General features: G+C 40.4%; 2 protein-coding genes across 12 annotated transcripts in view; both read left to right on the top strand.

The window, feature by feature from the left end:
• The window catches only part of nebl (nebulette), a 52,084-nt gene extending 46,668 nt beyond the window's left edge, over positions 1–5,416 (top strand). For 8 of the 10 annotated variants that reach the window (XM_044104889.1, XM_044104883.1, XM_044104880.1 and 5 more), the window contains 4 exons: positions 383–475; positions 1,499–1,594; positions 1,747–1,889; positions 3,037–5,416. In XM_044104889.1, coding sequence (XP_043960824.1) covers positions 383–475; positions 1,499–1,594; positions 1,747–1,889; positions 3,037–3,213 — 509 coding nt within the window. In that variant the 3' untranslated portion in view covers positions 3,214–5,416. The remainder of the gene's footprint in view (positions 1–382; positions 476–1,498; positions 1,595–1,746; positions 1,890–3,036) is intronic. The other 2 variants (XM_044104890.1, XM_044104879.1) reach the window with 1 other exon arrangement.
• Positions 5,417–5,695: 279 nt separating this feature from the next.
• ssr1 (signal sequence receptor, alpha) lies at positions 5,696–11,439 on the top strand. 2 transcript variants are annotated; one of them, XM_044105168.1, is made up of 10 exons: positions 5,709–5,902; positions 6,976–7,109; positions 7,237–7,330; positions 7,429–7,532; positions 7,618–7,776; positions 7,852–7,928; positions 8,011–8,089; positions 8,999–9,092; positions 9,239–9,253; positions 10,153–11,439. In XM_044105168.1, exons 1-10 carry the CDS (start codon positions 5,833–5,835, stop codon positions 10,218–10,220), a joined length of 894 nt encoding a protein of 297 aa, XP_043961103.1. In that variant the 5' UTR covers positions 5,709–5,832; the 3' UTR covers positions 10,221–11,439. The 2 variants fall into 2 exon arrangements, with proteins under 2 accessions (XP_043961104.1, XP_043961103.1); XM_044105169.1 differs by lacking the exon at positions 9,239–9,253 and having other exon boundaries at positions 5,696–5,902.
• Positions 11,440–11,993: the final 554 nt, after the last annotated feature.

Below are 11,993 nucleotides of genomic sequence, written 5' to 3'. Positions count from 1 at the left end.
TTGGTTCTAGATTGTTTTGCCTCATCAGATTAAAGTTGTTTTTTTAACAACTTTTCACCACCTAAAGATCATTTCTACAGGAACATTTTATCACTTTATCCTTTTGCTTCCTACCAGTAAAATGTTTCTGTTGCTCTGACTTCACATCGTTCTCCATTCGTCTTCAGACTGAATGTTTTGGATAGAAAATTGTTTTCCTCTAACTCTTTCATTCTTGGATCCTCGTTACAAATGTTACTCTAAAATCAGATTCTTTCTGAATATTTGATCTGTTTTCAGGATCGTTCAACACAAACTGGAGCATCTTTCTCTTTTTTTGGTTTTATTGCAGTTATAACTCAGACTAAAGCGGTTTATAAATAATGTTTTTCCTCCTGTGAAGACCTGAAGGTGTGGCGGACGGATCCAGGCTCCATCTTTGACTTTGACCCTGTAGAGGACAACATTCAGTCCAAAAGTCTGCGCAGGATGTCGGGTAGATGAGCGAATGTTTCAGAACAACTAAAAACACGTTTATCATTTAGCATGTGGATCTGCTGATTCAGCTTTAATTCACCTGATCAAAATGTTTCAGTTTAAACACGACTGGATTTAGAAACATCACCGTTAAATCAGCACGATGCTACCAGCATGTTGTTCTGTTTGCTTCATTATAATTATCAAAAGGTAAAATATGTCATTTATAAAACAAAACAGAGAATTATAGAGCCACAAAACAACGTAGAAAATGGAAATAAAATGTCATAATGTGTGAAAACGATCTGAAAAAAGTTCTTTATTTAGAACAAAAGAAGAAAACTGAAAACTGGGAAATAGAAAAAAGAAAATGGTTAAAACAAGAATCCCAGAATAAATATTTTGGTTTGAAAAAACTATAATTCACACTTAAAATAATCAAACCTTAAGAATAAAATCTTAAAGTTCAGACTGGACTGTTTAGTCAAAGTTAATTTATAGTTTCTTAGATTCAGTTAAAATTCAGCTGTGATGTAATAACTTATAAATTTGTAGTTAAGTTTAACTTTGGGACAGAATGTTTGTTTTTCTTTTTCCATTTTAAACTCGTGTGTTTTACAGTGCAGTGAAACATTTTAATAATAAAATAATAAAACAGCCTAATTATAACATTTAAATATAATCTGAAATAAAATATGTTTGGTGTTGAAAAAGGAACAGAAACTGTTGAATAAAATCATTAAAATTTGCAGGAATCTGATTATTTCCTGTCCAGACAAAAACAGTTTAACTTGAGGTTAAATGGATCGTTTAATAATCAATAACTGATAAATAACTGATCTATTCCTTTAACAGCTGAATGTTCCAGTAACACCAGTGATTTGAATAATTAATAATCGTGTTTCTTCATATTAACTCGACTAACAGCTGCTGTTTCTACAAACCATAAATCCTGAATTATTTTTCTTTCTCTCTCCGTCTTGTTCTGTGGCTGCTGGTTCATCTTGGTGCTGCGCTGCCACCTGGTGGCGGCGCCTGGCAGAGCGCGCCGACCGCAGGCCGAGCAGCCAGCTGTCCCAGCAGTCTGCCAGCTCTGTGACCTCTGACCTCTGGGACCGCAGCGGCAGCAGCACTCCTGGTATCTGTGGCCTGAAAGCAGAAAACCTGATTTCTAACCTTTGACCCGAGTCTTCCTCAGACAGACTCACCTTGGTCTTCCTCAGAGGACAGGATGGGATGGCTGCAGGAAGCTGACCTCCTCTGTGTGTGTGTGTGTGTGTGTGTGTCCAGCTCCCGTCCTGCCCGGTGCGTACCACCATCATCATCATCATCAGGGCGTCCAGCAGCAGCAGCAGTTCCATCATGGCTACATGCATCAGACCAGCATGTCGTCGGTCCGATCCGTCACCTCGCCGCCGCACTCCGCCACATCGGTACGCCGCCGAGCGCCGCATCACACACTCCGCTCCGACAGGGACAGACACACACCACCATAAAGTATTCACACCCTGATCAGGATGCCGACCAAAACTAAATGGTTCCTGAAGGTTTCATATGAAAAACGTCGTTTTGTTTCTGCAGAATGTGTAACGACACATTCTGAGATCTGGTTGTTATGGGAGAAAACCAGTTAGCAACCAGCAGAGGAGCTGGACTGGACTGGACTGGACTGGACTGGACTGGACTGGACTGGACTGGACTGGACTGGACAACGACGGCCTGAGATATTATGGGATGTTCAGATCAGAAGGGCTGCAGCCTCCAAACAGATTTAAAAACCTGCTGTTAATATTTGATAAATATATAAAATAATTATTTTCATGTTTAAGAAAAACAACATTTTATTTCTGTTATAATATCTTAGAACAACAAAAGGATCCTGAACTTTGGCCATAAATTGCGTGGATACATTTTCTTCTCTAAGTTTTTAATATTTATAGAAAATATTATAAAACTGCTTTATTTACTCTACAGTTTATTTATTCCTGTTTGTGTCTGTACACTTCAAATCAAAGTTATTTTTGGTCAAACTGATTCCAAGAAACTTAAAATTATTCATGTTTTTTAGAATCAAACAAACTTTAGTTGGTTCTTTATTATTTTTCTCCAGTTATTAAGAGCCGCAGGTTGAAGACCCTCATTTAGACCAAACTATCTTTATTCAGTGTTTCCAGATTTTCATAGAATTTCACTCAAAATTAACAGAATCCTGCATTTTTTATCCTCTAATTTAAAATTGTGAGTTTGTTGAAAATTTTCTGCATCACTGGAGAAAACATTGGTTTGAAGTGATACTAACTCCTGCCTGCAGGTGGCAGCGTTTCTTACTTCTACTCCACTTCTGACTCTTGAGCTGTTTAGGTTTTAAAAAGAATAAAAATATTTGTTTTATTTTATCTATTTTTTCTGTTTGTAAATTTTGGAAACAGTTTAATGAAAAAAGAAAATCATAAAATCCTAAAGCAGCAGAAAGTAAGTGATTCTGCCTGAAACAAAGGCTGAATATTCCTGAAAAGGTTTTGGAGACGTGAGAGGAAACGGCCTCCCCTCCTCTCAGAGGTTGTCTCTGTTCCCCTGCAGCGTGTTTACCGCGCGCTGTACGACTACGCGGCCCAGGACCACGACGAGGTCTCCTTCAGGGACGGAGACGTCATCGTCAACGCGCAGCCCATCGACGAGGGCTGGATGTACGGCACCGTGCAGCGGACCGGCAAGTCCGGCATGCTGCCCGCAAACTACGTGGAGTGTTGCAACTGAACAGGGAGGAAGAGGAGGAGGAGGAAGAGGAAGAGGCGGCGTCCTTCAGGGTGAAAACTTTCAGATGCTGGTGATGTTTTTATTTCAGGGTTCCTTTTTGTTCCACCAGCTGCAGAAATGACGTCCAACATGTTCTCCGCTGAACCTTTAGTCATCAGCCAATCAGACGCCTGGTAGGTTACTGAGGAAGAGGAGGATGTGTGAGAGAGGCTGAGGGTCTGACCAACCACAGGAAAGAAAATTAGTTGGAGGGTAAAAAGAGCTCTGATGGTTAAATGAACTGAGACAAATTGAAAGAGGTGGTCTAGTCCAAGTTTCAGGTTGAATTTCTGTGATATTTCTTCCTCTGTCAGTTTTTTGTTGTTGTTTTTCTCTAACCCGTCTCCACACATCGCTCACCCTGACCACACTGATTCACTCAGATCTGATCTGGATGATTTTCCTTCCACTAAACTTTCTCAGTGAAAGAAGTAGACAAAGTGAAACAAAACGTTTCCCTCGTAAAGCTGCTGTTAGCAAACGAAGCTACATCCACTCTGACACTGGATTATAATACCAGATTATGTAATCTTATTTAATATTTAGTAATTAACATGTTTATGTTTTATTGGCTGATTTTCTATAACTTTTATTCATGTTTTTAAAAATGAAAGGAGAATTCACTCTGACTTCAATATAAAGATTTTATCTCAGTTAGCGTCTCAAATTTAAATAATTGACAACTTAATGTTTATTATTTTTGTTTTATTAATATTTATTAATTCATTTTAATTATTAGCATCCTGTATAAAGATGCCTCCTCACTTACTAAAGTTATAAACATTATGTAACAGATTAGATCATTATTTGTAAAGTCGGACAGATTGATCCAAACTGTGAACCTGGAGAGAAGGAAAAACTCTGGATGATCAGAAACAGAAAGAAACAGACAGCAGAGGAAACAGAGATTCTGTCAAAAACAAGAATTAAAATGAAATTCTGGATCAATTTCTGCTTCTCTGCAACAGCAGCAAGTAAAAATATCTGTCATGTTTCCTGTATTTAAACATATTTAATAAAAAACTACATATTTTTACAGTGCATTGAGGACACAGTTCAGTTTGGGTTCAGTCATTAACAACCAGTGAGCCTGTATTTAATGGTTTACTGGTTCCCAGGATGAAACCAGTTCAGCTTTTCTCTGTTTAGTTCAAACAAGAAGTTTAAAGATTTTTTTTTTCTACATTTTCCCTCATAAAATCAGAATATCTTCAGGTTCTACCGGATCAGATGTTTCTCTAAATGATAAACTGAATATGTCATATTTTGGTTGTTTAATGGTTTCAGGTAGATTTTTATTCTCAGTTTCATCCACAAAGCAGTAAAGGTAGAATTTTCCCCAGTTGGTGATTTTAGAGCAGAAACAGAAAAATGCTGTTTGGATTCATTTAAAAACCAGTAAATATGTAATGTAAGCACATTTTGTTAGGAGAAAAATGAAAACGAAGAAAGATTTTAAAAATTCCACATTTTGTTTTTGGCTCTTTTATTTTGAAGGGATTTATCAGAAGGAATGGAGAGCAGAGAAACGAGAGAGTTCATCCTCAGTCTGATAACCAGTTTAGTTTTCTAATTTCTGTGTTCAATAATTTCTACAGAGATGAAAAAGTCTCAGTTTCAGTCAGAAACGGCCACATTAACCTCTGTGTGTTTTTTATTTTTAACATTTTTATGTGCAGATAACTGAATTTTTTTATGTGTGTTTGGACTGAAACTGTGTGAAAACATGAAACTTTTCTGTTTGTCTGAATATCTTCACTCCTGATTTTGGACATGAATATTTGAATTTGTCTCCAGTAAGTCGTATTTTTATGGATTTGTTGTCTTGCTGTGATGAATGCATCTGATCATGTTCTGAATTTATGCATCGCTAAAGCTGGAGAACATTTATAATGTTTGGTTTTCTGGAAAATAGCTGGTATGATTTGCTGAATATATCTGTGTTGATTTTTGAGAGACACTTTGAGACTTTCTTTTTATTTTGGTTTGAGGATTTTTGGCATTCTCTGTATTATTAGTTATATGTCATTAATAGTCTGTAAATTAACACAGATTATAATCAACTTATTTAGATTTTATTTGGAATGATCAATCACTCTTTTCAGTTTTTATTATAACTGTTCCATGTGAGAGAAATAAAATAAAAAAATAATAAAATTTAAAATGAACAGCCTTGTTATTCTTTAGAGATGTATACTTTCTAGGTCTGCCACTGAATTTACTGATATTTGGTCTGAAATTTTCCAGCTCAACTCTACATGATTTACATTTATTTCTAATAAAGAAAGGTATAAAAATATCTACGTTTTTATCAGGGAATTTGGTGTTGAGATATTTTTCTCGATGAATAATTAGATCCCTTTAGCTCAAAGTACATTTATTTATGTATTCATTTATTTGGCCGTTTATTGTATTCATATTGTAATACATGTGCGTGGACGGCAGAGGGCAGCAGATGTTCGTGCCAACCCGTCCCTCGTCCTCTTGTTCCGCAGCAGAAGAAGTCACCTGGGAACGGAGGCGCTTCAGCCTTGCAGTCTGACCGACACTGAATGAGAACGCACTGATTCCTGTTTGAAAATGTTGAAGTTTATGCCTAAACTGTTGCTGCTACTGCTGGTAGCCTTCCCGGTGACCATTCTCATCAAAGGTGAGTTTTTTAAGTTGCCTGTTTTGAGGTTTAGACGGAGGTTATCCCAGCATGCTGATGTTAGCAGTGGAGCTAACTAGCTATTGAGAGCTAGGCCGTACGCAGGTTAACTGCAATAAAGCCATGATTTTTACATAAAATGCGTATTTATGAAAATATTAACAGTTTGATATGGTATCTTGGTCTTTTCTGGTCAGCAAGTGTTGGTAATTTAACATTTAATATATTAATTTCTGCTGTCATGAAAGCAATTGCTGCTCGTGTTTAGACTGACGTGTCCTTAGTGTTAGCTGTTAGCCGGAGTGCGAACATGTTGAAAGTCGCCTCCTCAGATATTAATGCAACACTAAACTATTTAAACTACACCTCAGGTCAGTAATATGTATATGTTAACAGCAGAAAGTAGGAAACGCCGTTAAAAGGCGTCTTCAGATTAAAACGGGTCAGTTTGTTCCGAGCTGCTCATTTAGGAAATAATCTCAGAATGAAGTAGTTTAAATTTATTCTCTGTTTTCTATTGATTTGCAGTTTAAGTATAATTATTAGGTGTAAACTAAGAGCTTAAGCTGTGTGATCAGTACTGAAGTTCACATCCGGTTTGACGCAGAGCCCATAAGAATAATGTACCATAATAAATCAACACAGTGGACTTTATTTCTAATAACCACTGAATGTGATAAACTTCTCTCTCTCTCTCTCTCTGTATATATATATATATATATATTACCAAAAGCCTTATTTTGTTGTTCTTTTGGTCTAAGTGAATGTAAATTAACTACATGTTTCTGTGTGTTTTGTCCATAATTGGATGTTTCTGCTAATTATTTGCTATATAATCAAAACCAAAATTCAGTTATTCATATTTTTTATCACATTATTTAAATTGTTCTCCATTTCTATCTATTTTAAGGAATCCTCTGTTTCTGGGTCACTAGATCTTATTTCCTTCTTTCTGTCTGATGCTCATCATCTTCATCATGTTGATGAAGATGATGTCCTGCTCTAGTTTCCAGAAACTAAACACTAAAACAGTTTTAAAAAGTTTGTCACTTCTCTCTCTCTGTGATCTTCAGGCCCGGTGGTGAGCGCCCAGGATCTGACGGAGGATGAGGAGGCTGAGGCTGTGGATGAAGATGTTGTGGACGATGTGACGGCTGAAGATGAGGATGATGAAGCTGAAGTAGAAGACGATGAAAACACAGAACTGGTGAGGTTTGGATCGACCTCAACTTCTTGTTAGAGACATAAAACATTTCAAATGTTTCATAAAATCAGAATTTAAATTTTATTAGTCAGCTGGTTTGGTTGTGACCTCACTTCCTGTTTCTGTTCAGACGGAGGAGAAAGATGAGGAAGAGGAGGCGCTGGTGGGAGAGGTGAAGGCTTCGCCCAACGCCGACACCACCATCCTGTTCGTCAAAGGAGAAGGTGACTGTCGTTCTGGTCCAGTTCTCTGGCCCGGTTCTGTTCTGACCCTGGTTCTCTCTGACCCGGTTCTGTTCTAACCCTGGTTCTCTCCCCTCCAGACTTCCCGGCCAACAACATCGTGAAGTTCCTTCTGGGTTTCACCAACAAGGGAGGGGAGAACTTCTTGGTGGATTCTCTGGACGCCTCCTTCCGTTACCCTCAGGTACTGGTAGAACCCGACCCGGTAGAACCCGGCCCGGTGGCTGCAGACGGGACCCTGTGATCTGACCCGGTTGTGTCGTTGCCAGGACTACCAGTTCTACATCCAGAACTTCACGGCGCTGCAGCTCGGCACCGTGGTTCCACCGGGCCGCCAGGCCACTTTCGAGTACTCCTTCATCCCGGCCGAGCCCATGGGAGGCCGGCCGTTTGGACTCGTCATCAACCTCAACTACAAGGACAGCAGCGTAAGGACCGGCTGGGCCGACCAGACCAGAACCTGCTGCTGACCTCTGACCTTTCACCTCCTTCTTCACCTGCAGGGAAACGTCTTCCAGGACGCCGTGTTCAACCAGACGGTCACCATCACTGAGAGGGAGGACGGGCTGGACGGAGAAACGTAAACACTGCAGAGTTCTGGTTCTGGTTCCGGTTCTGGTTCTGGTCCAGCCGGTCTAACTTCTCCTCTCTGTTGCTTCCAGGATCTTCATGTACGTCTTCCTGTCCGGTCTGGGTCTGCTCGTCATCGTCGGCCTTCATCAGCTGCTGGAGTCCAGAAAGGTCAGAGACGCTCAGGGGTCAGAGGTCAGAGGTCAGGCTGCTGACCAGTAGCTACAGAGAGAAACCATAATATTGTTTTCAACTAATATAATAATGAAAGAACAGATTCTGAAAGATCAATAAACTTTAATAATCATTAATCACTGGAGGAAATTTTAATATCCAAAATAAATAAACAAACAAATTAATAACTCATGAAATGAATTATGAAGAATCTGTAAACAAAACTGTCCAGTTGAGATGAAAACAGCAGAATAAAAACTTTTATCATCCAGATAAATAAATTATTGATCTTGTTTTCATCCATCATGTCATTAATTAATTTAACAGATTAGTGAGCCGAACGTCCAAAATATCGCATCACTTCCTGTTTAGATGTTGAGAAGAACTTTAACCTTTGAACCCTGTTCACAGGTTAAAGGTCAAACACAGGTTAGTGCTGCTGGTTGTGACTGTGTCTCATCAATTAATCACATGATCAATTAAAATGATCATTTACATTCTGATGATCAATATTTGGTTTAGTTTACAGAAACATAATAATCATTTTATTTATGTTTTTATTTGTTGGTTTTGGTTGTTTTTTGATATTTAAAATTTCTTCCAGTTTGTGTTAAATGTTCTGTACAGTTTATTGATCTCTGAGAACAAAGAAACAAATTATTATGTTTCTTTGTTCAACATTGTTTATCATAATAATTACTGAACAAAACTTTAATGTTTTTATGGAGAAAATCTTAAAACCATCAGCGATCTGGACGCTTTCAGTTCCCAAACATCTTTCATTAGAATTTATTGTGAGGCTGATAAATGATCAATGAAAATTCCTATCATGTAAATAAATTTCTGATGATAATGATGTAACACCTGCTGACCTGAGTTGACCTCTTGACCTCCGACTGTCTGCAGAGGCGGCGCCCGGCTCCTAAGGTGGAAACGGGAACGTCGAGCCACAACGACGTGGATCTGAGCTGGATCCCTCAGGAGACGCTCAACCAGATCAGTACGTAGCTCTACTGCTGCTGGTCAGGTGGTCTAGTCCAAGGCCGCCCCCGCACTGACCTTTGAACCCTCAGAGCTTGTGGTCCACTTACCTTCCTCTGTCTCTCTCTCTCTGTTTCCTTGCTGTCGTTTTTCCTGCGTCTTCAGTGCAGAGCCGCAGAGGTGAGGCTGCTGCATGCTTCTGTCCTGGTGTGTGTGTGTGTGTGTGTGTGTGTGTGTGTGTGTGTGTGTGTGTGTGTGTGTGTGACAGGAAGCTGATTCTGCAGCTCTGTGATCCATTTTATTCCTTCTACTCTGGATCTCTTTCTCTCCTGGATTCCTTCCGTTTCTCTGCTGCTTCTCAACATTTCAGCTTTTTTCTATTTGATCCTTCAGAATCAGAGAAACTTTGTTTAAACTGATAAAATATTTTCTTCAGAAAGTCATTATCTAAGAACCTGAGAGCTTCTTCAGCCATCAGGGACTAAAATCCTGTTTTCTGTCAAACTGGATTTTATAGGAATCCAGTGGATCCCTGTTAACACTTGATCTTCATCAGAATTAAAATTCTTTAATAATCCATTCAGATAATTTATCTGCAGAACAAGATTTGGGATTTAAATCTGTAAACCGGGTCTAGATTTCATCCCATTGTTAAATCTGGAACTGTAATGATTCAGTCAGCTGCAGCCTGGCGGTTGACCCCTGGCCCTGAAGGTTGACCCCTCGGCCTGGCGGTGACCCCTCAGCCTGGCGGTTGACCCCTCGGCCTGGGCGGGTGACCCCTCGGCCTGGCGGTTGACCCCTCGGCCTGGGCGGGTGACCCCTCGGCCTGGCGGTTGACCCCTCGGCCTGGCGGTTGACCCCTCGGCCTGGCGGTTGACCCCTGGTCCTGAAGGTTGACCCCTCGGCCTGGCGGTTGACCCCTCGGCCTGGCGGTTGACCCCTCGGCCTGGCGGTTGACCCCTCGGCCTGGGCGGTGACCCCTCGGCCTGGCGGTTGACCCCTCGGCCTGGGCGGTGACCCCGGATGTTTCCAGCTCTTGTTTGGTTGTTCACCCAGATTCTCGTTTCGTTCTCCAGACAAAGCTTCTCCCAGACGATCTCCTCGCAAGCGGAACCAGAAACGCTCGGCCGGCTCAGACGAGTGACGGGCGCCACGGCGACCCTTCATCTGTCCGCCATGACAGGAGGAAGAGGAGGACTGAGGGCTGTCTGAGCGCGCTCAGTCCGTCCGTCTGTCTGTCTGCTGAGGAACTTGAACCAGTGCCAAGCACAGCGACGGCTGGCTCCACTTTCAGCTTAGAAACTGTCGAACAAACACACACACACACACACACACACACACACACACGACTCCACTGCTTTTCAGTTAAAGGTTGTTTTGTTTTTTCTAACCAGAGAGGATTTGTTTTGTTTTTTAAGCCTTAGTGAGAAACTGCTGACGTTGCCTGGAGACGGCGCTGCCTGCTGTTTCCTCTCTGTCTGGCTCATGTTTCACTTTCAGCTTCAGGATGTTTGTGGGAGCAGCTGGTGTCCAACACTGGTTGGTTGGTTGGTTGGTCAGTCGCAGCTCCGACCCGATGAGCCTTCATCTCCTCTGTTTACTGCCTGCTCTCCACTCGCCTGCTTTTCTTTAGGTTCAGGGATTAAATCTGAAACGTGGAGCGCCGTCAACGTTTGGATCACTTTCAAACTTTCCATCAATCTTTTAGTTTTTTATGTTGGAAAAATCTCAACTTTCTCTCTTACATTTATTTCACCAAACATCCTGATATCTGATCAGAAAATCTCTACATTTGATTGAATAAAGTGAATTTTTATACCGTTAATGATTTCTCCCTGAAATCTGGATTAATCCAGAATAAAAACAGGTTAAATCTGCAGCCTGGTGGATTAAAGAAGGTCTGCGGCTGCTTGTGGTGATGCCTTCAGGGTCATCGGGTATTTTATGATTTGTTTCATGAAGCTGGGCTCTTATAGAGGTGATCTGGATGTTTTTCTGAGTAATGGTCCAGTTAAAGCCTGCTGAACGGTTTCTCTCTCAGTGGCCCGTCTGGACCCAGAACCTCCACCATCGGGTCAGGAAGTGGTTGAACTGGAAGCACTGGTTTCTGTAAAATAAAGCAGCTAATTTATTCCAGTTTGGTCTTAAATGGGCGGGGTTTCTGTTGTCTTTGACTCACCACCAGGGGGCGGTGTTTGCGGTTCAGAGGCTGTTTGTTGGATTCTGTAAATGTGAATTTTACTGTGAAGAATCAAACAAACAGCGGAGACTCGGATCTTCCTGGACTGATTTCATTCAGTTTCTAACTTTTCTTTGATTTGCTTTTGAAGATGCAGAAAATAAACTGATGATTTGCTGTAAAACTGCTTTTGTTTTCTTTTCACTTTAATCGTGTAAAAATCATCATTTTTACTCCAACTTTCATATTTTTTTTATTGCACAACCTACAAATGATACTATATATTTTTAGAACTCACTTCAGTGCCATTTTATTTCAATAACCATGTATCACACATGAATATTCATTTTGCAATCCTTAAATTTGCCACCAGATGTCGCTACATCTTAGTTTTTCATAATTTTATTTTTTATTGACCATTGGATTCCAGGATCTCGTCCATGCAGTATTTCCTCCTGGTCATAAACGACCATCTGAATAAATTAGGACATCACTGAAATGTTGGTCAGTTGTGTTCAGAACATCAGACACGTTCATGGACAAACTGAAACTCGGCTGATTGTAACCATGGTAACACAATCACACTTTTTAAAAACATTTTTACAAACTTTCCAGTTATTCTGAAACCATCAAATAAAACTCATTCTCAAACATTTTTGATCTGTGGTTTGTGCTTGAATCCATTTATTGAGGCCCAAGCAGCAGCGTAGTTCACTTCGGGTCGGCTCTCGCCTTCCT

The sequence above is a fragment of the Gambusia affinis genome, linkage group LG21, assembly GCF_019740435.1.
Source record: "Gambusia affinis linkage group LG21, SWU_Gaff_1.0, whole genome shotgun sequence".
NCBI lineage: Eukaryota > Metazoa > Chordata > Actinopteri > Cyprinodontiformes > Poeciliidae > Gambusia > Gambusia affinis.
Note: the sequence above shows the minus strand (reverse complement) of the source record. Positions and strands in the feature narration are given on the sequence as shown.